The sequence below is a fragment of the Gossypium hirsutum genome, chromosome A07 (genome assembly GCF_007990345.1).
Source record: "Gossypium hirsutum isolate 1008001.06 chromosome A07, Gossypium_hirsutum_v2.1, whole genome shotgun sequence".
NCBI lineage: Eukaryota > Viridiplantae > Streptophyta > Magnoliopsida > Malvales > Malvaceae > Gossypium > Gossypium hirsutum.
Genome location: NC_053430.1, coordinates 91,289,992 through 91,317,884, shown reverse-complemented (window position 1 = coordinate 91,317,884; position 27,893 = coordinate 91,289,992). Strand labels below are relative to the sequence as shown.

General features: G+C 32.8%; 2 protein-coding genes and 1 non-coding gene across 3 annotated transcripts; 2 read left to right on the top strand and 1 right to left on the bottom strand.

The window, feature by feature from the left end:
* The first annotated feature begins 505 nt into the window (after positions 1-505).
* Positions 506-5,684, top strand: LOC107890445 (SNF1-related protein kinase regulatory subunit beta-2). Its single transcript, XM_016814862.2, has 6 exons — positions 506-841; positions 1,016-1,179; positions 1,602-1,757; positions 4,206-4,387; positions 4,497-4,659; positions 5,263-5,684. The coding sequence occupies exons 1-6, from the start codon at positions 838-840 to the stop codon at positions 5,584-5,586; spliced, it is 993 nt and encodes a 330-aa protein (XP_016670351.1). The 5' UTR covers positions 506-837; the 3' UTR covers positions 5,587-5,684.
* A 17-nt stretch (positions 5,685-5,701) lies between these two features.
* On the top strand, positions 5,702-5,804 carry LOC121204246 (U6 spliceosomal RNA). The gene has a single exon (XR_005899175.1). It is a non-coding gene; the product is annotated as a U6 spliceosomal RNA (small nuclear RNA).
* LOC107890454 (uncharacterized) lies at positions 5,783-6,754 on the bottom strand. The gene is made up of 3 exons (XM_016814872.2): positions 6,466-6,754; positions 6,280-6,349; positions 5,783-6,176 (listed from the first exon to the last, which is right to left on the bottom strand). The coding sequence occupies exons 1-3, from the start codon at positions 6,608-6,610 to the stop codon at positions 6,032-6,034; spliced, it is 360 nt and encodes a 119-aa protein (XP_016670361.1). The 5' UTR covers positions 6,611-6,754; the 3' UTR covers positions 5,783-6,031.
* Positions 6,755-27,893: the final 21,139 nt, after the last annotated feature.

Genomic DNA, 27,893 nt, shown 5'->3' with positions numbered 1-27,893 from the left:
TGTCTAGAATTAAATTAAGAACTAATACCAATAAAAATTTAAACAATGGAAGCCATTTATTATTACATTAATAATTAGTTGACAAGAAAACATCATTATTTTAGAATCAAATGAATTGATTAAATTAAAAATTAATTAAGGTATCAATTTGGAATAAGAAATTAGATCAGTTGACTTACAAAATGAATTGATTGAATCGTATTTTAATATTTATAAATTTTTAATAATTTATTTAATTAAATGATTTGATGAATTTTTAAAAATTAAATTGATGTGGCAGGATATTAAAAGTTTAGAGGGGCGTGACCAGAATCAAATTATGAACAGGTGTACAGGAAGGCATTGTTGAGTAATTAAAAACAAAGATAAAATATGAAATGGGAATGTAGGAGACGTGGCAGGAGATGATTCCCGCAAGGCATCAACCGTAAAGAAGGGCACAACGTGTATAGGGGAACAGTTGGGTTATTGTGGACAAAAGGCAGAAACAACATTCTTTTGAGCCAACCATCATGACTTGGTTGGTCCATGACTTCTCCATTTATACTATAAGGATCTTTCTTCCAAACTCATTGGAGAATATTATAAATAATTTCACTTTTCATTATTCACTTGTTTCCGCTTTTTCTTTTTTTTTTCAACTCATCCAGAAGTGAGTGAGAGAAATGGAGTAGACAAGTAGCACTTTCCCATTAAGACCTCCATCAATCAATCAAATGCTCATATAAATAATTAATAAAGAAAATTACATTAATGTAAAGTTGCAGAAATTATGGTGCTTTCCCTTGACTTGTTCCTTTGCTTGCTTTCTTGTGATTGTGCAGTCCAGTTACACTCATGGGTGAGTAAAGTACCCCCCTCCCCTTCTAAAGCATCGAGTATATTTGATCAGTTCTGCTTTTTTGGTTTTTCTGGGTTTTTTTTGGTTCCATGGGGAGTGATGGGTTTTTGTGGTTTAATAGAAATTGTTGAGACTATTTAACTAATTTGAGGTGTTTCTTACTTGTTTTTAAAGTAATGGGAAATGTTAGTGGTAGAGATGATGGTGAAGGAGGTTCAGGAGCAAAGAAGAATGGAAATGAAGTGGATAATGAGCAATTTAATTCAGACCCAATGCTTCACTCCCCTCCACATAGTCCTAATGAGTCTTATCAGCCTCCTTTCCTTTTCCCTCCACAGGTTAGTTCTTTATTCTTCTTTTCTCTTCCTTGTTTGGTAGGGTTGAATTGAAGGGTGGAATAACATGAGGACAGACTTGATTCAGTGAAGCATGTATATATATATATATATAGTTTAAGTTTGGGAACATGAATATGAGAATTTGTATTTGGATTTAATTATTAGAATGAAATGCTTACCTTGGAAAATACTAGATTTTTTGTTAATGAAAAAGATTGATATTAGATCTAAATTTGATACTGGATTAGACTTATCTCTAAAGCAAAGGGAAAAGAAACCCTCTATAGAGATTTAGTGCCACTACATTGCTATGCCCAGAAATTGACATCTGAAGTGCTTGTTCATGATATGGAATATATAAATGCAATATATATTAACTGAAAGAAAGACCACTAACATCTGTATTGAATTTGTATGTTTAGATCCCTATGTTTCCCTGGCTAAGATCTGCTGAAATGATCCAAACTCAAACTCAAAATGATATGTTAATGCAAAACACTACGCGGTACGAAGATATCCGTAGTGAGAATAACTTGCCATGGGAATACAACGATTCAGGCAGAGCTCCGGATTTACAGGTATTCTGAAGCTTCTTTTCTAAATCTTTGCCATGTTGGTAATAAGTGGGTAATTGTGTTAGCCACCATTTCATCTCATTCTATTTTTGCCTTTTCCATTGCTTACTTGGACAGAATCTTTAACTTTTCCTACAAAGCAAGTGGTCTCAGGACATAGAATTTTGGAACCATAATAAGTTTCTTGATTCTATTTTGACCTAACTTAGAGTTGAAATCATACGCAAATAAATATTGATGTTTTGAATTAGTATTCAACTTTAGGCCTGTTTAATCTTGGTTTTGGCTGTTTAAATCAAAGTTATCAAATTAGTTTTTGGAACCAAAGTAAAAATCTCCATAGTAGGTGATTTGATTTTTTTTTAAAAAAAAAAAAAAAACTGGGTTTGAATTAAAATTATGAAAATATCTTTATTTATAATTCAACCCTTAACCAAAATATATGATTTAGTTGCACTGAAGTGTAATTCCTTAAAATATTTCCATATTCAGTACGTAATTAAATTAAGTATTATATTTAGACTATTATTAATATCATTAATTTTTAATTAGCACTACTTTCTTACCTAGTCATCATTAAATCGTTATGTCTGACTGAGCTGATTGGTATAATCAACGTTTAAGACAAATTATTAAACTTGTAATTCAAAGGTTCATTCTCATTTTCTATTATTTTCTATGATTTTAATATTTAAAATATGATTGCATATTCAAATTAATATTTACAATTTATATTTCATATATAATAATTTGAATATTATGTGAATTTATTTTAGTTTCCAATTTAAAATGAATATTTTAATTTTTAAGACACTTGAAATTAAAAATAAAAAATTTAACCTCAGTAACAGTACTAAACTAATTGTCATATATATTAAATGCCTTGGAGGTTTACAAATTCATTAGTTTTTCTTTTTTCATTTTTACAAAATAACTTGGACTAATATAACAAAGAAAGTTCAATCTTTTTTCATCATGTCTTTCTCTTTTAGAGTTAGATAGGTCAAGTAAAACTATAGGAGATGATTAACTTCCTCACTAATTATCTGTTCACTTTTTAATGGTTGGAATTAAATTGCTTCATTAATGGTTAGTATCATTGTTGCAATTGAAAATTGTTTTTGAAAAACGCTATAATTTCTTAATTTTAAGTGATGTTTTTGTTAACAAGTATCATAAACAGTTACCATGTTTATTTTAGATATGATTTTAAAAAATATAAATAAATAAATTTAAATTTTATTCAAATCATATTTGAGATAGATTAAAGCATTAGATTTACAGTTAAGATCAGTGCATGAAAAGGATCTCCACATGTTTCAAGATTTAAATCATTTCAAAGAACCAAATGGTACATAGGTGGAATCTTTGGCCTATTTTGAATGGAGACAGAACATTTATCTTTGAACTGTCACCAAAGTGTATGAAAATGCAGTGCTATCTTGAATTAGATAATTCACACATGCTAATATGAGACTTCTTCAGTATGATGGCCAGAATGTTCGAAATTGTTTAATTCAGTATGATGCATTACTAGCTCTCTAAAGAACCATTTCAGTTTATACTTCCCTTTTCATTGTGCTTCCACTATACTATATTCTACTGCTGCACATAGACTGGACCTTGCCATGCAAATTTAATGTTGCTTCTTACGTGCAAAAACAGTTAGATCATGTATTCTTGTACCTTTTGTCCTGTTTTTCTTCCCCCCCCCCCCCCCGCCTTAAATTTGGCTGCTTGCCTCTTTAATCATTACCAAAAAAGATAATTTTATATCATCTATGGTTGCTGAGATAGTAAGAAAGATAAACCTTTTACTTTCTGCATAACTCATGGAACACTGGGTGTATTGAAGGCAGGGATTGGGTGCCCTGAGCTAGAAACCTTGGCTCTTACTAGTTACTCCTACCCTGCTATGTTTGTAGGGTCTCAAATTTACAGCCTATTTTATGGTCTGCATTTCTGTATTCTCATTTGCTTCGAAGGAATAGGCTTGAAATTCTTTGTTTCTTTATCATAATAGTTGTTGTTTTGCGTAAATGGAATATTTTATTTCACTGTATGTACGATATCTTTCCATTTGAATCTTTAAGGTGATACAATGATGCTTGTTGACTTCTTGTTACATGCTTTCATGTTAGAAGGGGTTAAACTTTATAGCAATATTCATTGTTGCAAAACTAATAGTTTTGGCCTTAAAAACCATTGACATGGTGTCATTCTCCTCTTAATGTCCCTGGTTATGCTGTAAACTTGAAGGACTACATATTATGCTAAAAGGAAATGAAATAGCTTGAAATTTTGTACAACATTCGTAAAAAAGAAAAGAAAAGAAAAGCTTGTTTATGAAGGCTTTCTATTATCTACCACATGATTTGGCATATCTAAGGACACACGTTGACAGAGATACATGTAATGGAAAATCCAATCGAGTTGCATTTCTTTCTCCAGATCTCTGAGGCTCCCTTGCTCAGACCTGGTCAAATGATGCAAATCCGAAATGATCCACTGGTACAAAAGTCTACGCGCTACAAGGGTTTCCACCAAGAGCAGAAGAGAGCAGTGATGATAACATGGTGTTTTGGTGGCAAGCGAGTAGCTATTACTGGATCATGGGACAATTGGAAGACCATGTACTGGAATCTCTATTATGGTGTCTATGTTTGAAGTTCCATTCTTTAGCTTGAGCAGTTTTCTTTTCACAGTCTAAGTTGCAGTAACTTTTATTTCTTCTCCTTTCAGAGAACCCTTGCACTCTTTGGGTAAAGATTTCATTATCATGAAGATGCTCCCATTTGGTGTTTACCACTACCAATTCATTGTTGATGAGCTGAGGAGATATGCTCCAAACTTACCGTGCGAATTTGATGAGTCTGGGAATGCTTATAACATTTTGGATTTGCAGGTATTTTCAAACTTCGTTTTTCATTTGGATTGCAGATTCATGCAAGCAGAGATAGGCTATCCCTGAATTGGGAGCCTGTTAGTTGTTATATAACAAGAAGGATAGATATATACATATTATTAGTATGTGAATCTATTTGTAGCAGCTCCAGCTGCTGGACTTCCTCTTATGCTGTATCAGTAGCTGAAGAGCTTAAATGATCCAACAAGATAAATTAATGATCCCTGGTTTCTGATAAATCGGTATAAAGGAAGGGAAATTGCAGTTGTATCTGTAGTCTGGCAGTTGCTTTCAGCAAGGACTCCATATCTGCTATCATGCTTGTGTTTTCAATGGTTTGATATAAATCTGCTACTTACATATCAATGACATCAGCCTGTATATGATGCATGCTAGTTGCTAAGACTTTATAACGCATAATTATGATTTGGAAGTGTTCATGGCATCTCTATTGCTATCTTCTCAGCTTTCAAGACTAGGAAGTTGAGAGTATTCTTCATATATTTAAGTAGCTATGGTGTAATGATTCTTTGATGCATTTTACTTAATTTGTTGCTTGAATACCAACATTAAAAATGAGACTCTCTTGGTGTGTTGTAACAGGAGTTTGTTCCAGAAGCTCCTGAAAGCCTTTCAGAGTTCGAATCTCCACCTTCTCCGATATCAAGCTATGACAGTCAACCACTAAATGATGGTGATTTCAGCAAGCCTCCTCCTGAACTGCCTCCACAGCTTCGGACAAAGATATTAGATGAGCAATCACTTTTTGTTAGGAATCCCCGGTCCTTGCGAAAGCCTTCTCATACGCTGCTGAACCATCTTTACAAGAAAGATGGCAGTGATGGTCAGTCTGTGGCGCTTTGCTCCACACATAGATTTCTTCAAAAATATGTGACTGTAGTACTGTACAAATCCGTGCATAGGTAAATCAAAACTTTTATAACTTAATGTTCTCAATGCTGCTTGTTACTGTGTGATATTGTTGGCATAATGAAAAGGAAAAGGTGGAAAGGTTATTTTCCATACGAATATGCTCTTTCAGGTCACTTTGGAGGACATATTATAATTGGAACGATACATATAGAAGATTAGCATGACCCTGTGCAAGCATGACATGCACAAATGAATAAATGAGCCAAAATTTATTACCTAAGAAGTTTTGGACTGAACAACAGCCATGTCTCTTTTAACTGATATAAAAGAACCGGTACTCAGAAATGGTCTGGTTTTGCTTGAGAAATTCACAACATAAATACTCAAAACAAGGGTGTGTTAACAATATATGCTTACAGTAGAAAGCCGAGAAGGCTGAATTAAAGGTGCATTTGGAGTAAACCAACATTGAAAAACCCAGTCTCTCAATTCTCAAAACTCATCGAACAGGAACCTTAATCCAGCCATTAGCAAAAGCAATGGCTAAGATTACAAAGGGTGTTGACATTCCAAATATTATAATGTAAGGGAGAGGGGTCTTCATGGGATTCTCTCCTTCCCTTTCTCCTGCAGTTTGCCAATACCTGCAGTCAGTTTTTAAGATTCAATCAACTGGAACATGAATTGCTTTGTATATCTCAAGAAAAATAATTGAGAAGCCAAATCATGTGGCTGAAAAAAGCTCACTGCTCCGGTTCTTCTTCTCTAGTTATAAATTTCTTCTTTCCTTTAGGCTTGAGCTCTCCTTCTCCTTCCCCTAACAAATCAAAACCAGTTTCTCACCAATCATTATAAGGTAAAAATTTCAGAATATACAAGACATCCAATCAAAATGAAAATGAAAATGAAAATGAAAATGAAAATGAAAATTACCTAAGTTTGCATGAATTCTGAATTTATGGGGCCTTGTGTTACAGGAAGTGAGGGCACAAGGGAAAGCCGATACAGAGGATGAAGAGTTGGGTAAGAGAGGAATCTGAGTGGTAAGAGAAGAAGAGAGTGCCAATTTGGCTGCCATTTTTGAGAAGGAAATTCTGCAATCTGCATGTCCATTCCTTGACTATCACATATATCTCAAATGGTATTGGATATGATATGATATGGATGTGGTGGCAGCTGATATCTGGAATAGCTGAGCTCAGATACTAACCTTATCTTGCCCAACCTATGACCCGTGCAAACGTGGCCCAATGTTATAAACAATTTTGAATCATTTCTGTGTTCCTATACCTATGTACCTGTGTTCGTTTTATTATCTTATTATTTTTAATTTTTTAAAAATAAATTTATAGGAAAATATCAGTCAACTATTCAAGAGCAGTGCTTCACCTGTCCATATGCAAATTTAGATATCATAGATCTAAAAATCATTGGGTATTTTAGTTGCGTCTAATTATAAGTTTATAAAATTCTAAATATCAAAATATTAATATAGTTTGTTGTTTGTCAAAGTAGCAAATGATTATTTTGTTATACTTTTTGGTCTAATTCTTAATTTTATTAAGAAAATTTCTCTAGCATTCTTAATTAAGTATATTTTTTTAAAATTTACTATAATGAAAAGTTAAATTAAATTATTATTTAATAGTATATTTACAATTCTCTTTCTCTTTCATCCCTTAACCATCACTCAAATACGTCGCAAAAGATCTTAAAAAGCATCATGAAAAAGTTCACATGTTTTAACCTTTTAAAATGTCACTGGCCATTACTAAAATTTTACTTTTCCATGACATTTTTACTCTATTTTTTTGTGAAAAATATAAATTATCGTGACGTTTATTAAAAAGGTCACAAAAAATTGTACATGCCCTAAAGTTTTTGAATACAGTCATAAAAAAATGCAATAAAAAGTTTAAATTCTTGTAGTGTTTGTTACTTGCCAACAATTGAAATATTAAGTTATCCAATCGATTCCATTAGAAGAAATGTTGATTGGGCTTATGTTGTGGCGGAGAATTTTACAAGCTTCCATGTTGCTTTGTATAATCTTATCTAGTAATGTTAATATAGATTTTAGATTTTAGATTTAGGTAATGGTTAAATAAAGGAATGTCACTAAGCAAGTTGGTTTTGGGTTTGTCGGGATGAGCATAAAGATTGGTGAGCAGTCAAGATAATGCAATTTACACACCAACTTCAAGTTTAGTTGTCACCACCAATTGTTCTATGGATTAAAAAATTATCGAGTCATATATTTGAGATTATGATTATAAAGTTGTAAGTGTATATAATGCAGCTTATGTAGTGAACTTGTTCGCTACCCCAACAATTTGGATTTTTTTTTTGTTACATTAGTCAAATGGTGTGATAAAGAAAATTTGATAAGTAACTACAATAATCTTAAATTAGTCTTTATATTTATCATTATTTGGTCCTTAAACTTCTGTTGATGTTATTTTTGCTTTTCTAACCACCCAATCTAATGCCTCTTCATCCCTAACATGAGGGCATTTAACATGTGAATGTCCTCAAAATTTGGTTTAATTCTCCAAATGACTATAAATTGCTTGTTTTCAATGATTTTTCAAATGAGCTTGTCCCTGGATTTGATGACACATGAGGTAATTCCCAATTGAAAGGCCTTTGTCTAAGGTAAAGCACAATATCAACAATTTACGTGCAACTCCATCCTCATATTGGAAACTTCCATTAAGAGTAGTCCATGATCTTAAATATGGTCTCTAAATGAGTATAACCCACGATATAGTCGAAGACCTTTTACTCCATCCAATCAAGATGTTGTGAGGATTATTGATTACAACTCTAACTTAACTTGGAGCTATTTTGCATGTCTCTAGAGTTGCCCAATATATGTGATTTTTCTTAGTCTAATTTGTGAGCTTTATTATTTCCTTAATCACAACTACTTAGATTCGGGTTGACTCCCTCAAATAAGACTTTGTTCTTGTGAACCCAAATATTCCACATGATGGGTGCACAGGTAATAAAAATATCAGTTGTAAAGTCTTTTCCTTCTATACCTGCAACATAATTTGTATTTACCACTCTCTGATTGAATTTATGTTGTGATCACTAGTCCAAATTCCAAGGGATGAACCGAACCATACTACCTTAGCAAAGTTACATTCCTATAAAAGATGGCTCACAATTTCTTCTGTATTGAGACAAAAAAAAATGTATCTTGAATCCATAGAACTAATACTCTTTTGAACTTCAGCTTTGCAAGTAATGCATTATTCAAGATTTTCCATGGAAATATGGCAATTTTGTTAGATAGTTTAGTAGCCCATGGCAACCTCCATATTTTCTTTGGGGTACTCAAGTTAGGTGCACTAGTATTCCTATACATTTTATTATTCGATTTTTGGAAGTATGTTGATTTCAAAGAAAATTTATTTTCAAAAGTTACTTCCATTTCAGCTTAGTGGCATTTCAAAGAACAACTTTGTTTCTCACCATCTTTATGTCTCCAAATTGGACAATTTACAGTGAACTAGTTCTAAATTTTCTTCCACTCCTGAGCTAGACAACTTCCATCTGTTGTCACTTTGCCAAGTGATATTATGTTTGATTACATCCTTCTAGCTCAAGATGCTTTTCCACACCTACGAATCTCATAATTTTGCTTGGCTTTGGAGAAAATTCCCTTTAGTGTAGTATTTTTTTAACCAAATTTTCTCTAAGTATCCAACCCTAATTATCAATAGTTCTCCACGCTTATTCCAAAAGAGATTATTCATGATGTGCATTTTCCTTATGCCCATAACTCCAATAGATTTGCTAGAACAAAGTTGGTCCCAATTTATGTAGTGTATTTTCCTTAACCATTATTCCTCGTCCCAGCAAAATTTGCTCATGAGTTGATCCATCTGGTTATAAATGTTCTTCGACGCTTGGAAACACAATAATTGGTAAATTGGCAAGTTTGACAATACTGCTTTAATCAAGGTAAGTTTTCCACCTTGTCCAAGTAACTTAGCCTTCCACAAAGAGAGTTTGGATTTAATTCTTAATCAAGGTAAGTTTTCCACCTTGTCCAAGTAACTTAGCCTTCCACAAAGAGAGTTTGGATTTAATTCTATCTATGATAGGTTTAAAGAACTTACCATTCTTGTTCAATATACCTAACTCTATCCCCAAGTATTTGCCAACATCCGTTGTGGCCTTAACCTGAAGTATTCCTTTAAACATCCTTATAAACTTCGAATGGAAATTATTGTTGAGCGTCAGCTCCTACTTGTTGTAATTTATGCAAAGCCCAGAGAAAAGGCAAAATTAGTTTAGGATACTTTTGATTGTATGACATGAGTCTCTATTTATTTTGAAAAATAACAAGTTATCATTTGCAAAAAGTAAATTGGAGATTGGTATACTATTTTCCTTATCTTAAGTCCATGTACTTCATTTCTCATTTTGCCTCACTAATCATTAAAGATAGAATATTTTGACAAAGCATGAAAAAGGTATCGTGATGTGGGCCACTTTTTCTTAAACCTTTTTTGGACAAAAACTACCTATTGGTGTTCCGTTTAGAAGGACCTGATAAAAAACAGATGTAATGCACGTCATGATCATGTCGATCTAGGTCTCCTCAAATCCACTTTTCTTTAAAACCACACATGCAAAATTCTAGCTTAGCCTATCATATGCTTTATTCATGTCAAGCTTTAGAGCCCATGTACTTCTATTGCCCTCATTTTTCCTTTTGATAGTTCGCAGCACTTCCGAAGTAAAAATTACATTATCACAAATTTGTGTAGCAACCCAATTTTCAATGTATCGGGAACGACAATTTCAAAACCCTATTTTCATAAATTGAGTCTACTAGTATAAAAGTATATTAAAGTTTGATCCAATAATTTTACCGAATTGATAGTTAATTAGGGTACAAGTACTAAATTGTAAAAGACTTATCACTATAGATTTTTTGAATAACTAAAGAACCAAAAGGGTAAATAGACCATTTTAATTGCTTCAAAAAATGGTGGATGAATTTCAAACTCACTTACTTGGCTAATTAAACTTAAGGTTTAATTAATTAATTTTTAATTAATTATGACTAATCAAGTTACTTAAAGGTATATAAGAAAAATTAAAAGGAAAACAAATCATTTTCTCTCCATCTTCTTCACCACCAACAATAAAAGGAAGAAATAGGGTTTCAAAATATTCAAACTTTTAGCAACTATTAGGTATATTTAATTAAGTCATTTCTTGTAATTTTTATGTTTTTGAGGTCATGAGAGTTTGATTTAGCTAGCCCATGTACCAATTTGTAAAACTGTTAAAGTTTTTTAAAGTTTTCATTGATGATTTCTTGAATAAATTGGTATTAAATTGATAGATTTTAAGCTTAGATGTAAAAAAAGACTAGATTGTAAAGTTTAATTGTTAGTTTTGTTCAAAAGGACCAAAGTGAATAAATTGTATAATTGATGTGAAATTTCTATAATAATAGATAATAAAAGGTCCCAAAAGGATGTAATTAAGATCAATTTTGAAACCAAAACTCAAAATTGAAAGTTATGGTTATTTCGGTTTTAAGGACTAAATTGAATAAAATGCAAAAAAGTTAGAGGCATTCAAAAATGAAATTAAATAGGTACATTCATATCATGTAATGATTAAAAATGTTTGATATTGATTGAATTGAATAATTGTATAAATCGGGAATCGGACCAAATTAGAGATAATCGAGAAAAAGTAAAAATTATCGATTAGCCTTTAAAGATTTGTTTGTTTGTCGTTTTCCAGGTAATTTCATATGGAACTTACTAAATTATTTGTTGAATTGTATTGGTTTCACTTGTGTGTTTATATTTAAGTGAAATTGGTAACATTGGCATAATTAGCTTATTATGGAATTAATTGTAAAACATGAAAATGTTGGCTATTATGAAAGGGTAAAAAGTACCAATATAAATGTTAAATGTTTATAGGATTTGTATGAAATGTGTAAATTGATACAAGGTTTGAAATGATACGATTACGATAACGATGCTCCTATGAACTTAGTAAAAGATTAGGATACTTATGGCATGCTATTAGGGTTAAATACGAAATTGATCAAGGATTTATATGATGATACGAGATCTAGCATTTGTTGCGTATTCTCGATTTTTATGTATCATTAGTTTAGCCTTGTAATACCCCTACCTGTATTCATTGTCGGAATAGGGTATGAGGCATTCCCGGAGTTTACGAATTAAATTTGAGTTTACGAAATAAAATTTTTTTTATATTCAATATAGCCCTTTTATAAATATCTAACCTTCCCTGTAATATTAAATCGAGACCAATCCACATCAACCAAATCAATTCAACATATTTTCATGATAGATTCATGCATTTATATAAGATAACGTCATCACATATCTATAACCAGGTCTGTTAACCATACTAATGCCTAACTTTACATTCATTTCACATTAACATTTACTTTGTTAGCTTATACATGCCATTGATTTCCAAAATAAAGTTTCTTTATATACCGAAATCCTGAGGTTGACAGTGTGATGTGTCTCCGACCAAATCCGACCTCCGAGCTCTTAACACTACAAAACAGGGAAAAAGGAAACGGGGTAAGCACTTTGTGCTTAGTAAGCTCATGTAATAAGAATTATACTTACCTAATATTTTCAATACAATACAATAAACATCCATATATCCATTCAATGCATTATTACCCTAATATGCACAAACTCAACATTCAAGTTAGTACAATAATTTCCATGTACCAATAATATATACTATGATTGATGAGCTCGTCAATACCATGATTTCCATTTCCTTGTTATTTTTCCATATTTATCCCATTGAATTTATCGGAATTTCGATGAATTTTCAGAGGTACACATTTATTGTACAATTCCGGGTCCGTCAATTCATATTCATGTGCGCACATATCCATTTCAGAGAGCACACTCCCGCGAACCTCAACCTTGCAGCGGGATTACCAGTCCAGGCTAAATCCCCTGCAATATAAACTCATAGAGTATTGTCGGGATTACCAGTCCAGGCTAAATCCCCTGCAACGACAATTACTCTAATGAGTTTGGATCTGAATTACCAGTCCAGGCTAAATTCAGACTCTAATTCGGATTACCTGTCCGGGTTAAATTCATTTTACACATATTCTTCGGGAGGGCTATATCAGGATAGGATCATCCGTCCGGGCTAGATCCTTTTTACCGTCAATTCTTTTTCAGAAATCCATCGAATTTTCCTTTCATTCAACCGGGATTTCTTCCCATTTTATCAAATATATCAATGTTTCATTAATTTTCATACAATGAACATTCAAATCATATTCACATCAATAACATACAATCTCAAGCATTTCAGAATATAATTCAAGTTACACGAACTTACCTTGATACTTATTTGTAAACAGTAAAAATCTACTAATCCCGAACTTTTTCCTTTCCTCGATCTAGCTTCGTATTTGAATCTTCTGGATCTAAATAAATAAATTTAATTATCAATTTAATACATTTCATGTTCATATGCAACATTCTCTATAATTCAACTATTATTCTTCAAAGTCACCCCTGTTCTGTTGTCTAACAGTTCTGACCCTTCTTCACTAAAAATAAATTATCTCTTTATACAGAATTCAAATGATGTTCTCGTTTTTCTATTAAAAATAGACTCATTAATAATTCTAGACATATAAATTTAAGTCCCTAATTATTTTTATTCATTTTTTTATAATTTTTCAAAGTCAGAACAGGGGAACCCGAATTCATTCTGACCTTGTCTCACAAAATTCATTATATCTCAAAATTTACAAATCTATTGCTTACAATACTTCTTCTATGAGAAACTAGACTCAATAAGCTTTAATTCCATATTTTTTTCATCTTCTAATTCGATTCCTACAATTTTTGGTGATTTTTCAAAATTAGTCTACTGCTGCTGTCCAAACTGTTTTAGTGCAAGCTGTTTATTACCATTTTTCCCCTAAGCTTTTAATAAATGATAATTTCGTCCCTACTCAATTAGCCTCTCAATTGAGCTGATTTTTCTCAATTAAAATTTTATTCTATCACCTTAAACTAGTTTACAACCTTTAGGAATCAGAATTTCAGCAATAGACTTTAATTCCAAACATTTTCACAATTAGGTCCTAAAAATCAATTTCCATTGAAATTGCCTAATAAAATCATCTCATAAACAAATTAAAGCTTTAATTTCATTCTATTTCATCATAAACTTACAGCACTCAACCATGGGGACTTTCAATTTCATCCATGAAATCAAAAACTAATGAATTTAATAGTAGGACCTAGTTGTAAAAGTCTTAGAAACACAAAAATTACAAGAAAAAGGCAAGGATTAACTCACTTGGTGCAAAAATTATGAAATACCAGCTTAGAGAACCCTCCTATGGCATTTTTAGCTGCTAGAATTGAAGAGAAATAAAGAGAAATCTAGATATTTCCTATTTAGTCCTAGTTTTATTTAGTTAATTTTGCAATATTCCAATTTTACCTTTAATTTATCAATTTTTCTGCTGATTTCATACCCTTGCCGTCCAGCCCAAATAAGTTTTGGGTCTAATTGCCTTTTAAATCCTTTCTCATTAGACTCTTAAGCTATTTAATCACTCTAGCAACTTTTACACCTATTACAATTTAGTCCTTTTCATTTAATTGACTACCCAAACATTAAAATTTCCTAACGAAATTTTAATACCATATTAATAACATTTCATAAATATTTATAAAATTATTTTCGACTCGATTTTACGAGATAGAGGTCCCGATACCTTATTTTACCCAATTTCTTCAATAATTTCTTTTTCTAACTAATCACTAAATCGATAAAATTTTCCTATCAATATTTTCATACGATTTTCCTATCATATCAATTTTCAAGCAAAAATATTGAAATAAATTTCTCTTTAAATCGGATCTATGGTTACGAAACCATTGTTCCGATAACCTTGAATTTAGGCCATTACAAGCCTGGACTGGTAATCTCGATACAATGTCATCTTGTGTGAGAAAATTCGTAAAAATGTCAGCTTGTGTGAGCAAAATAGTCTCGTGTATTCGAATTCCATTTACTATAGTTCTCTCAGGCGAAACTTTGAATTGAATTGTTGTATATGATTTTTGTTACATGTTCTTGTTATGTAAAGTGACTAACCGATTGATTGTATATGATGTTATGCTTTAGTTATTTCAAAGTATGCCGAGGGATGTCATATTGAATGCCAATGTATTTGAATGTTTAGTTAATGATTTGTTAAAGTGTTACATAAGAATTTCCAAAATCTCGAACTCAAGGAGGAATCGGGGAGTTGGTTGAATAGTAATGGAAGGATGGGGGGCACTAGCGAGAAATTTAAAGAATTAAGTCGTTGATTAGGAGAAAGTTAGACTCCCAATCCAGTTTGGTTAGATTGGGACTGGCTAGTTATATTGTGGAAAGCATAATAATTAGGACCATATGATGGTAACGGTTTATGAATATCATGCCATGATGATATATATATAAGTAGGAGGATAAGAGAATGGGGGAATTCCTTAGTCTTGTTTACACATTTTTCTCTTCAAAATCACCATCTTCTTCAATTTTCTAGAAGAAGAAGAGTCTGTAATTGTGAGAGACTCTGCATGTTGCAGTAGTCGTAAGCATGGATGTCTAGGAAGGAGAAAATAATTGAGGGAAAGCATAGAGACAAGAATAAGGGAACAAGGTGAGTTTTTGCACCCTACTTCTTGGTGATATATGATGATATGCTGCTTCTGTGATCTAGAAAATGTATGAGCAATTTGTGCATGAATAATGTTGTTGAGTGATGTTGAGCTGATGATTGTTGCTTTAAGATAGATGATGGTTTGATGCATGCAGGGCATGATAACTAGGGGAAAAACCTCTTTAGGATAGATGGAGTTAGCATAGGAAAGGGGAGAGTGAACATATTAGTTACTGCCTTGGGCAAAGCTACGAGCTTTGCGGAAGGAACACTACAATGTTCGAGTATCAAGGTTAGGTGGAGTAAATGAGGTAATGAAATGAGGATTTTAGAAATTAAACCATGGAAAGGTATTTACTGCGACAGCAGTGTCGACTGGTCCTTCGGGCTAACACCATGACGACAGTATATGGCATAAGACTATAGATGAAAGAGGCTATGGCAATATAGTATGAAGTACGTAGCTTAAAACCATGGATGAAAGATGTCATGGTAGTAGAGTAAAATGTATAATGTATATGGTGTAATACCATAGATGAAAGGTGCTATGACTGTAACACCCCCTACTCGTATCCGTCATCAGAACAGGGTACGAGGCATTACCAGAGCTTACCGAATCATTATTAATTAGGGGAAAAGTAAAACAAAGTAAACATATAATATTTAATAAATTCGTATAACATGGTAATTAACTTACCGCTTCTCTATATTCGACATAATTATTCAAAGCATAATTATTCGAATTGATCATGAGTCCTAATACCTATACTTATCACATTGTTAGTCATATAATTAATATAAATATCAAGAACATGTATGGGCTCGACTTTCATTAAATTTCTCATATGCATATACTTTTACACATTATTTATTCGCATAACTTATTACAATCATATCTATGTATTTTAAATACGTTTTCATAACAATTTGTCTTGATTTCAGACTATCTCACATTGGAGCTTTACGCATCAAATCATTTGAAATACTATCTTTATACAAATAGTACACTTGAGTTACACAATTCTATAATTATGAGCGAACACATTTATAAAATATATTCCATGTTCATATATCATAGTCTCATGTCTCCATATATCAAATATATAACCATCATTTTCTTGTGTTTCAGATAAATACATGTAACCATACAGAAGCATGCCATTCACTATTTATTCCTGTCTATCACAATTTCAAATGACAGATTCATATGAATGAGCTCAATAATAACCATGAAAATACTTACCACATTATTTCACACATATTCCACTTATAACATTTTTTTTTATATTTGGCTTGACATTTACTAAGCAATATCAGATATTCATGTATTAGGCAATATCAAATATTCATATTATTCTTTAACATATATAACATTTAATTCAAACATGAATTTATAACACTTTTCATTTTAACAAAGTTTAACATTTACCAAATATAATCGAGCATGTGATCAATTTATGCATAAGTCACTCACATATTTTCCTCCTCCTCCTCTCCATTCCACATCCTTAATGTATATAACACACTTGTAAGTAACATTATCTATAATTTTTACTATTTACTTATATGAATATTCAAGCTTTCCATCTGTGTCATAGTCACTAAATTATTTTTATCTTGAGCTACAAAACTCCGAATTAAGATCCGCTAATTTTTCTTGAAACTAGACTCACGTATTTTCTTACCATAAGATTTTCATAATTTTTGGTTTAACCAATAAGTACATTTTATTCTTTAAAGTCACCCCTGTTCTGCTGTCTAACAGTTCTGACCCTTCTTCACTAAAAATTAATTATCTCCTTGTATGGGATTCGAATAATGTTCCCATTTGTTTCTCTTGAAAAAAACTCATTCAAAATTCTAAAAATATAAATTTAAACCCCTAATTATTTTTCTTCAATTTTTGATGATTTTCCAAATTCAGAATAGAGGAACCAAAAATCATTCTGACCTTATCTCATAAAATTTATTATATCTCATGATTTACAATTCTATTGCTTACATCGTTTCTTCTAAAAGAAACTAGACTTAATAAGATTTAATTTCATATTTTATTCATCCTAAATTCGATTTCTACAATTTTTTAAGGTTTTTCAAAATTAGACTACTGTTGCTATCCAAAACAATTTTAATACAAAATATTGATTTCCATTTTACCCCAAATTTCACAGTTCATACAATTCAGTCCTTACTCAATTAACCCCTCAATTGAGCTAATTTTTCTCAATTAATACTTTAGTCTATCATTTTAAACTACTTCATAACCCCTGAAAATCAGAACTTTAGCACTAGACCTTATTTCCAAACTTTTTCATAATTAGGTCCTAAAATCAATTTCCATCAATTTTACTTGATAAAATCATCATACATAAAAATTAAAGCTTCAATTCTATATTTATTCATCATATGCTTCCAGCACTCATCCATAGAAACTTTAAAAATTAGCCATGGAATCAAAAACTAATGACATAGTAAGTTGGACCCAATTGTAAAATTCTAAAATCTTAGAAATTTCAAGGAGAAAGTAAGAATTAAACTTACATGAAGCTAGAGTATGAAAACCAGCTTAAACCCTCTTCCATGGCTATTTTTCAGCTGATGAAAATGAAGAAAAATGAAGAGAATTCTAGATATTTCATTTTAGTCCCTTTTTATTTAGTAAATTTTGTTATTTTCCTATTTTGCCCTTATTTCCTCAATTTTCTTGATTTTTCTCTGCTTATGCCACCCAAAGTATCTCTTTTAGGCTCATTTGCACTTTAGGTCCTTCCTCATTTGACAATTGAGCTATTTAATCCTTCTAGAAACTTTTACACCTTTTTCAATTTAGTCCATTTTATTTAATTAATCACCCAAACGTCAAAATTTTCTAACAAAATTTTAATACTACCTTATTGACACTCCTTAAATATTTATAAAAATATTTATGGCTCAATTTATAACATCGAGATCTTGATACTTTTTTTTCTTAATTTCTTGACCAAATAAATATTTATAAAACACAATTTACTATTTTAAAAATATTTTAAAAGCTACATTTGGCTCATAAATATTAAATAATATAATCTACGAATTTATTTTTCAGATTTGGTGGTCTCGAACCACTATTTCCAACATCGCTGAAATTTAGGCTATTAGACAGTCAACTATGATGAGTAAGACCACAGATAAAAGACTCAATTGCATCATAAGATGGTATGCCCGGATGGCGGATCGGTGTAAGATCATGGATGAAAGACTCCATGGCATCCACAAAGAAAGTCTGTTGGGATAATAAACACAGAATAGATAGTCCGCTGGGACAATAAACACGAGACGGTCCACCAGGACCAAAGGAATACATGGTGAGTAGGGTGCAAGACCTTAGCTGGACTAAGACAACCAAATGAGTCTGCAGGGATGTGGGCACCGATAGTTCGCCAAGACATTAAACATTGGGACATACTTAGCCAGACCATGATGGTATGATGTTACGATATTTCGGAAAGTCCGTCGAAACAATAATGCGCAAAGGTCCACCAAGATGTAAGACGTAGGATCCCCAACGGGGAAGTTTCCTGTACAGGAGGTACGCCATGGACTACGATCAAAATAATAGTATGAATGACACGATAATTACAGGTATGCATAAGCAAAGTGCACCCGAAGGGCATATGTGGCGCCCCAAACCAGGTCAAAACAAACTAACCCAAATCCAGAGCGTCACATTAGCCACTTATGTGACTCTCCTTACCGGTCATCCTAGCACACTATAAAACCAACCATCTCACCATCAAACAATGCTTAATCAAATACTTCTACTCATGCAAGCCTAAATCATGCTTTGATTAACACAAATTAGCAATTTAAGAATAGGGGTAAAATCATCATTTTGCACATCATTGGCGAAAAACTCTTAAATCATAAAATTAATCCAACAAGTGTCTTGGGCATTTTATTTGAAACCATTTGTGAAAAATTCAGCTTAAAATGACATTTAAAACTCATTTAATTTCATAACCAAATTTAAGGACTAAACAATATTTTACAAAATATCCAGATAAACCATTTTAAGAATTGAAATTAACATATTGAAATTCAATGTCTAAATCCATGTCATGTAAAATTTCAAAACATTTCGTAGTGTTTAAGGCCTCTAATTTTATTGTGTAAAAATCATGACTTATTTGCAACATTTTTAAAATATGCCCGAAACACTTTGAAAACCTTGTTGTGACAACGCGATTTTCACGTCATGACATCACAACCTTTTCACAACATCGACTAAAAGAATTGCAAAAAAAATTCAACAGTTACATATAACACTTTGATACTCAAATGCACATACCAATTTGTGGTTTCATGTCGTTTCCCTATTCTAACATATCACATAGCATACTTAAATCATATTAATCATGCTCAAATACACAAGGTCATATATTAACATGATTTGGCTTCCAAATCAATCATCTAAGCTAACATGCTTTTCTAAAGTCTCAAACCAATTTACTCAACATAGCAAATTTTCATATAAGGCAATTTAAAGTGCAATAAGCGTGCATACCTTGCCATTTGGTCATTTTGCATTTGTCCAAGCCCTCAACATATCATTTAAGCCATTTTAACCACAAATCAATAAATCACATACTCCATGCAATCATCCAAGCAATTAAAACATCCACAAACAATTATAAAAGTCCTTAAAAAATCCATGGAAAGTCCATTTACAAACCAAAATAAATCCAAAGTCTAATCCCTCAATATGAACCCGCATTGCCATCCTTTATTAACCAAAACCATCTCACATGTACAACCTAGATGCCTTTTCCTTTGGATCTCAAGCTTGCCACTTCACCATACCAAACAAGCTATTTCTCTACAAAAATAGACACAAAAGTGTGTGTGCTTAACCAAGCTTAGGGAGTACTCAAGATGCTACAATAAATCACAAATACAAGAGTTAAAACAATCATGCTAAATATAATTATCACATAGCATCATCAAACATCATATCATATTGATACATTGGAAACTTGTGAAGATGAAAATGTATAACAATGGCTCTCATTGGATACTTAAATCTTCATCACACCATGACTCAAAAGAGTCTACATGTCCCAAGTAAGTGTAGATAAAGCTAACACCCTCCAACACACCATTATATCCCATGAATGGAGCAATGCTCTACATTTCCTTATCCATCGACATGTCCCAGTAACAAAACATATAAATGAGTACTCAAATCCTATGACATTCCAGTTATATCCAATGTTTTCAAAAGTTCCCAAGGTTAATATATCCATTTCACACATTTTTTTTTTGGTTTATACACACTACACATATTATGATTTACCATGGCCAAACACTTACACATGTTCACATATTGAACTACAAGTCTAACACTTTGCTCATTGAGCTAAATTTACTTCCATATTAGAGACGTGTGCATAATACTAGTTATCCACAATGCATTTTCAATCATATATTCAATACATATATACACATCACACACTTTAGCATATTATAGCACCAGTAAGCTTTTTATAGAATATAAAAGATTAAATAGGAACACTTACTTCAAGGACTTAGATTAGATGATTTGATCACCTAAGCCCCCTTTAACTCAGTGTTTTGTGCATTAACTATAGCACACAAGATCACTCACCTTAGCAACTAGCTTCAGCAACAAGCTCAAGTGAGCTTTTGTTTACCTCTTTCCTTGCTTGCTGAGGCTCCCAAGTGAGTTGACACTTCACATACACATAAAACACAATAGAAAGGCATTACAAAAAACAATAAACAAGATTAAATCACGCTAAAATTACAGATCAAAGCCTCTAGATCTCTATATAGAAAACTTAGATAGTTTTGCCAAAAATACGATTTCACCACTCAAATCTTATTTCTAAACCTTAATTTTGATCCTAATCTTCCTAAATATCATTTAATTACATATTTAAACTTTCAATTTAGTCAAATTTCATGGATTTCATTTTTCCAAAAAAATTAAGCCAAAAGAGCTTTAAAGTGAATATATCATTCAAATCTTTCAAAATTACTTAAAGATTTGTTAAATTAGATTTAAAACCTTTCTAATATGATCAAAATAAGTTGAAAAAAGAATTGCAACAGTACTTTAACTCAATAAAATGAGATTTACCATTTTCAAGCTTAAAATCAACTTAAAATGAAAAGATCTATTGAAATCATGAATTAATGTGGTTAAAACTCAATACACCTCAATTTTAAAAAATCAACGAGCTATGAAACTAATTTGAGTTTGAACATGTGAAGAAATTTAGAGAAATTGAGGATGAAATCATAAGCATTCTTTGAAATTGAAATGAGGTTTTGTGTTTGAAGAGCTTAGAAATAAAAAAGGATAAACTAATTTTACACCTTTTTCAATTTCAGATCAAAGCCTCTAGATCTCTATATAGAAAACTTAGATAGTTTTGCCGAAAATACGATTTCACCACTCAAATCTTATTTCTAAACCTTAATTTTGATCCTAATCTTCCTAAATATCATTTAATTACATATTTAAACTTTCAATTTAGTCAAATTTCATGGATTTCATTTTTCCAAAAAAATTAAGCCAAAAGAGCTTTAAAGTGAATATATCATTCAAATCTTTCAAAATTACTTAAAGATTTGTTAAATTAGATTTAAAACCTTTCTAATATGATCAAAATAAGTTGAAAAAAGAATTGCAACAGTACTTTAACTCAATAAAATGAGATTTACCATTTTCAAGCTTAAAATCAACTTAAAATGAAAAGATCTATTGAAATCATAAGCACTTTAGGTCCTTCCTCATTTGACAATTGAGCTATTTAATCCTTCTAGAAACTTTTACACCTTTTTCAATTTAGTCCATTTTATTTAACTAATTTCAGGAGAAAAACAAGAATTTGTGTTTCGCAATTTTTTTTAAGAGATGAAGAATTGGCGGGAAGAAACGTAGGTGGTTTTAAATAGCCAACTAGATTTTAAAAATTGGGCATATGCCCCGTTGACCACCTATAATTTTTCTTTCTTTTTCAAATAGGTCATTATTTTTCAATTAAAGTCAATTTCAAAAATATTTTCAAATCAAGTCTCATTTTTAAAATCTGTTTTAACCAAATAAATTCCTAAACACTTAATTTTAATTTCTTAACCTAAAATTTTTAATTCTAATTATTTAAATATTTTATTTAATTATTCTTAATTATTTAATTATCTAATCTATTACAATTTTTGGTTCACTAACCCTCAATTCACTAACCCGGTTCTACTAATCTAATTTTTGGGATGTGACAATGTGAATCTCCAGATTAATAAATGGATTTACCAAAGGCGATGCAAGATGGGGCTAACTATACGACAATCGAGTCTGCAAGATAAGTAGCAAATCAAATGAGGAAAAGCAGATACGGGGCAAAACTCTATGGGCAAACGTCATGAGACTTAGGTTTATATAAGGGCCATCGAAAATTCCGTAGGGAGAAGATGTGGCAAATGGTTGGTTGTTCAAAATAGATTGTTAACATAATATGTGAATTCGAAGTTGCAATGGGTGATCAAGTAGAACTCGGACAGTGAGGATCCATAGGTGATGGTCTATCAAGGGCGAGGTAAGTCCGTTAAAAATCTCGCGGATAACAATTCGCCAAGAATAGTGGAGAACGAGTAAAAAGGTGAGGTTGGGATAATGCAGAGTTAGGTCTTCCCTATCAGGCGATCAATATCATGAAGGAACTCACCTGTATCTCATATTGAGATTGTGTTAGGAAAACAAGAAGTTGTAAGGGAAATGGAGAGACAACAACAACTCTGGTAAAATCTAAGACATATCAATAGGAGATAAGGAGTCGAATTCTCTAACGAAAACTTGTTTCTTATCATTCTCTTACAATTTGGTTATATTATGTTGTTTAGCAGATTCTCACTAAGTTTATCAAAACTTATAAATTTCACTGCTTAATCACAGGACAAAGCGTGACAAGAGATTCGCATGGAGGGACCAAGCCAACCATTGCTTAATTAATGTCGCGTAGTAGAAACTATACGTGTATATAGAGTGGCACCCGCAGAGACCTTGACTCAAGGGTTAAGGTAAACATAATAATTGTATAATCATATTCAAACAGTAAATTTGTACAGAGAAACTAAGGCCATAGGAAATTATTATGGAATTTCTTTAGTATTTGATGTTAGTGGTAATTAAGCCTATGTGTTAAAGTGGTTTTTATATGTAATTGGATTTATTATGAATGTTTAATAAAATTTAGCGGGTTCTTATAGCATCCAGTACCTGGACCTAACGATTGGGTCGGGTATAGAGTGTTACAATTTAGTGGAATCAGAGCTTCGGTTTAGCTGATCCTTTAGACATGTGAAGTTGAAAAACAACCCCTATATACATGGTATAGTGGCGATGGCTTAGCCCCTAAAGATTCATCATAAAAAATGAGTATAATGAGAATGAGTGCAAGACTTACAGATCATGGCCAAATTGTTGATCAACGAAGCATAGAAAAATAGGTAGGAAGGTGAGAAATTTTCATTAATATGGGGACATACATACAGAGACAAGAATGATTTAGACATCATCCCCAGCAGGTGAATCGATTGTTTCCTCTACGACCTCCTCCTCTTCTTTATCAGCTTCCTCTATGGGAGTAAGAGTGATAGGCTTGTAACACCCTTAGCCCAAATCCAACACCGGGACAGGGCTCGAGGCATTACCGGAACTTTACACTTTCAGTATACTAACTTGGATCACAAAATTTCATTTGAATTTAAAACCTTTCAATCAAGAATATCTCGTCCCTTGTATAGGCCTTCGAGACCTATAACATATCGAAAAGCAATGTGGGACAAATATGGGCATGTTCGATTAACCTTGGCTCCTCAGAAAATTTTCCTTAACATACAGGGACACACGTCCGTGTAAGTGGGCCGTGTAGACTCACAAGCCCGTGTATCTTGGGGCACGCCAATGCCCTTCAACTGTGGGCAACATTAACTTATCAACACGGCCATGGAACACGCCCATGCTGCCTGCCCGTGCACGAAACTGTCATTTTAACACGGCCCTGGTACACGCCCGTGTGGCCTACCCGTGCACAACTTTGAACTAAAATTTTAAGCGCAAAGGACACACGGCCATAGCACACGCCCATGGGAAGGAACCGTGTGTCACACACGGCCTAGACACACGCCCATGTGTCCAACCATGTGGACTTTATTAGGCTATTTTACAAGCCTTTAGTCACCCCTTTCTACTACTTGTGCCCAGTGGTTATCAAGTTTGAGAGAAAACATAATTTTACCCTTGTAAATAATCTTAATGAAAATAGTTGTACGGAAACCTAGTATCATTGGTTTCATACAAAAAGGTTATTTCCCATCTAGTATTTATGGGTTCTTATGTGATTGTAACATATTAAAAAATTGGCTCGTTTTTGAACTTATTGCCACTTGCAGCAACCCATCATAATATAGCATAAACAAGCATATAAAGGCAGATCATAGCCTACTTTTAAATATGCCAATTTCCATGGCCTTATACAAAAAGATGAATGCATCTTTACATACCTTCATTCGGCAATTCAAATGACACATATGACAAAATACTCAGAGCCCTATACATGCCATTAACAAAATAGAAGTGTCTTTATACCAAAGCTTAACTAGTTGATAGTGTGTTGCTTCTCCAACCGTCTTCCAATCTTTATGAGTCCTCGAGCTCTGTAAAACATGAAAAAGAGAGGGGGTAAGCATTTTCATGCTTAGTAAGCTCGAATAACCGGAAAGTAAACTTACCGAGTAATTAGCATACATCCATACTTAATTCATGAAATCGTCCATTATAAAATGATTTCCTATCACTTGCACTCAATCAATGAGTTAGTCACATAATCATGTATCATGTTATTTAACTAGATGAGCTCATCATTCAACATTTCATTCACATATATATATCTCATGTTAATCTCGTTGAGTTTCTAGAAAATCTCGATGGAATACTCATTATCCGTCAATTCACACGAATGATCATTTCATATATATACACTCCCGCGAACCTCACATCATATAGCAGGCTAAATCCCCAATTATATGAACTCATAAGGTGTTGTCGGGATTGCCAATCCAGGCTAAATCCCTTATAACAACAAACACCCATAGCGAGCTCGGATCTAATTACCAGTCCAGGCTAAATTCAGTCCCTAATCAGATTACCCGTCCGGGCTAAATCCTAAATGCACATATATTCTTCGAGAGGCTTGATCATCCAAGGAACACCCGTCCGGGCTAGATCCTTTTCATACTTGAGATCACAGATTACTCGTCCGTGCTAAATCCTTACTGCAACACATGCAGGATCTCAGTTCCCATGTCAATAAGGGTTTATGCATTGAATTCCCTCAGTCGACCTCATCCGAGGCATTTTTCACATGCTACCATCAATTTGCATTTCCATAATATTTCATGCTAATAATAAATACAATCATCATGCATTCATAAATCATTCAATTATGCATATTAGGGGTTTACTTTAAGTTATCCGAACTTACCTGGTATTCATTTTAGGATTGTGTTTCAGTTATTCCGAAACCTTACGTTTACCACGATCGACCTCCGGAATTTGTTCATTGGGGTCTATAACAGCAAAATTAACTCATTAATACCCCACATTGTACATTTCAAGTTTTATATCTACCCCCGATCCAAATGGTCATTTTGTCCCTAACCTTTGACATTTTTTTTACGATTTAGTCCCTAGACTCGTATAATGAAACACATGCAATTTCTATCTCACCCAAGCCTAGCTGAACATTTTTCTCTCTTATGGTAGCCTACATTATCTATTATTTTCTCATTTCTACCACACATTTACATCTTTTACAAAATGGTCCCTATAAGGGTTTCTCATGAAAATCAACTAGGAAAAGATGTTTAATACACATTCATCTTTCATATCGCTCCATAATCCATCAAAATACAAGCAACTCATGCATGGGTAAATTTTCAAACATGAACCCTAGTATGAAATATGGGTAGACATAGAGAGAGCAAGTTATCGGGATTTCAAAAATACAAAGAACATGAAAAACAGGGCTTGGGAGCACTTACTATTGAGCTTGAAAATTGAAGAAACCCTAGCTATGGTGTCCTCCAAATTTCGACAGCTATGGGAAGAAGACCAAAATGCCTAATGACCAAAATGCCCTTATGCCCTTTCTTTAAAATTTCATCCATGCAAGCCCATTTTTGTCTAAAAATTTAGAATTTGGGCAAATTGCTCTCCAAGACCTTCTAATTCATAATCTAACGAAATTTCATACAAATCCCTTCTAAAATCTAAGTTTTGAAATTTTTTCAATTTAGTCCCTAATTTTCAATGGGACACCTTATACTTAGAATTTCTTCATGAAACTTTAACACATGCATATACTCATATCCTAGGCCTCATAATAATCATAAAATAAATATTTTGATGTCGAATTGTGGTCCCGAAACTACTATTCTGACTAGGCCTTATTTCAGGATGTTACATTTCTCCCCCTTAGGGATTTTTGTCCTCGAAAGTATTACCAGAAAACAGATTCGAATATTGACTTCTTATAGTTTCTTCCGACTCCCATGTAGCCTCTTCTACACCATGTCGATGCCATAAAACTTTTACAAGAGCCACATCTTTATTTCTCAACTGTTTAACTTTGCGAGCCAATATTTTAACCGGTTCCTTTCCATAGGTCATATCCGGTCGAATTTCAATCTTAGTCGGTGAAATTACATGAGAGGAATCTGATTGGTATCTCCTTAACATGGATACATAGAACACGTCATGAATCTTTTTCAGTTCGGGCGGCAACGCCAAACGACAGGTTAACGGTCCAACTCTTTCGCTGATCTCGTACAGTCCGATAACTCGTGGACTCAGTTTACCTTTTCAACCAAATCTTAATACCTTTTTCCATGGAGATAATTTCAACCTTTTTCCATGGAGATACTTTCAAAAATACTCTATCCCCAACTTGGAATTCAATTTCTTTTCTTTTCAAATCTGTATAAGACTTTTGCCTCTCTAATGCCGCTTTCAAAAAATCCCGTATCACTCTAGCTTTTTCTTCAGTTTCTTTGATCAGATCAACTCCATGAATCTGATTTTCCTTGAGTTCTGTCCAGTACAATAGAGTTCGGCACTTCCTTCCATACAAGGCCTCATAAGGCGCCATCTTCAAACTTGTTTGGAAACTGTTGTTGTAGGCAAACTCTACCAATGGCAGGTATTTTTCCCAAGTACCCTGAAATTCAAGGATGCAACATCGCAACATATCCTCAAGAATCATCCGCTCAGACTGACCATCGGTCTGAGGATGAAAAGCTGTGCTAAAACTTAACTTCGTAACTAAAGCTTCTTGTAACTTCTTCCAGAACCTCGAGGTGAACCTCGGGTCTCTGTCCAAAATAATCGATAGTGGTACTCCGTGTAATCTTACTATCTCAGAAATGTACAAATCGACCAATCTATCAAGAGAATAATCTATCCTTACCGAAATGAAATGAGCCGAATTTGTCAATTTATCCACTATAACCCATATGACATCTTTTTTTTTCGGAGTCATAGGTAGTCCTGTCACAAAGTCCATGGAAACTC